The sequence below is a fragment of the Aureobasidium melanogenum genome (assembly GCF_000721775.1).
Source record: "Aureobasidium melanogenum CBS 110374 unplaced genomic scaffold scaffold_149, whole genome shotgun sequence".
In the NCBI taxonomy this organism is placed as follows: Eukaryota; Fungi; Ascomycota; class Dothideomycetes; order Dothideales; family Saccotheciaceae; genus Aureobasidium; species Aureobasidium melanogenum.
The window spans coordinates 1-1,021 of NW_024470201.1; the positions used below are offsets into that span (position 1 = coordinate 1).

At 45.9% G+C, this 1,021-nt stretch overlaps 1 protein-coding gene across 1 annotated transcript; it reads right to left on the reverse strand.

The window, feature by feature from the left end:
* Positions 1 to 7: 7 nt before the first annotated feature.
* M437DRAFT_89438 (uncharacterized protein) lies at positions 8 to 212 on the reverse strand (the record flags this gene model as incomplete). The annotated part of the gene is made up of 2 exons (XM_041029057.1): positions 8 to 28; positions 81 to 212. The coding sequence occupies 2 exons, from the start codon at positions 210 to 212 to the stop codon at positions 8 to 10; spliced, it is 153 nt and encodes a 50-aa protein (XP_040874479.1).
* Positions 213 to 1,021: the final 809 nt, after the last annotated feature.

The window sequence follows — 1,021 nt, forward strand, 5'->3', positions numbered from 1 at the left end:
ACGCGCTTCACGCCTTTGGTCGTCCCATCTCTCTTCGCATCCATGCAATATGAGCTTGGCAGTCCACAATCAACGCTTACGACAATGCTCTCGAGCTGCTTCTCGCGCGCGTGGGCTAGTCCCATCATATATACCGGCGTGATCAGATCGTACAGACTCATGACTGACTGTGCGCTTGAGTCTGTCGTTGATCTGTTTAGACGCAATCTCATCTTATACGTAGCTTGCGCTCGACACGCCGAATTGGCCATTGGTCAGTGGAATATCTGCTCGTTTAGTGAGTCCAAAGCAAAATGACACACATTCATAGAAAGGATTTAACTTGTGCGTACATCCTTGAATTTCTCTGATGGAGATGTAGCTTGCAGGGCGCGTTAACACTACTTTTCGAATGGCTTGAACATTGTCCAAATTCGAAAATATATGGTAGTCATTACATACGGTGGGAACCCAGAATGAGGCTCGATGACCCTTGCTATGAATTCAAGCTGCCCAAGGTTCAGATTATTTCTGGACATCCAGAATACTTCTTGGTATTCAGGATAATACTTCTTGACATCCAGCGTGTACTATCGAGGTCTCTTGTTGAAATGCAGTATTTTGTGAGTTCCTACACTGCAGCATTGTCGGCTCATACGTTGGAACGTTTACCTGATCTTCCGTATTACGTATTGCAGAGATGCGATATTAGACCCTTGATCTAATGCCTCTATCTATCAGAGTTCTTGCAAGCCCGCAATACTGTTGCGGTGTTGACTTCGAATTCCCAATGGCCATACAGAACGAGGACCTAGCCCGCCGCATCGTGGTCTCCCAATCCAAATCTGAGGGCCTGACAGCAAAAGTTATAACTATATCCGGGGTTCGTGGCAGATCAAATGAACGTGCCATTAGGAACGAACGGACATCGGGTGATCTTTATCGAGGCTTCTGCAAACAGCTGAGATGTTTTGAAGGACGGTTTCGTTCGCAAGCAGACAAAGCAGAGTTCTTCAAAAATTGTATCAGCATCAAAGAACTA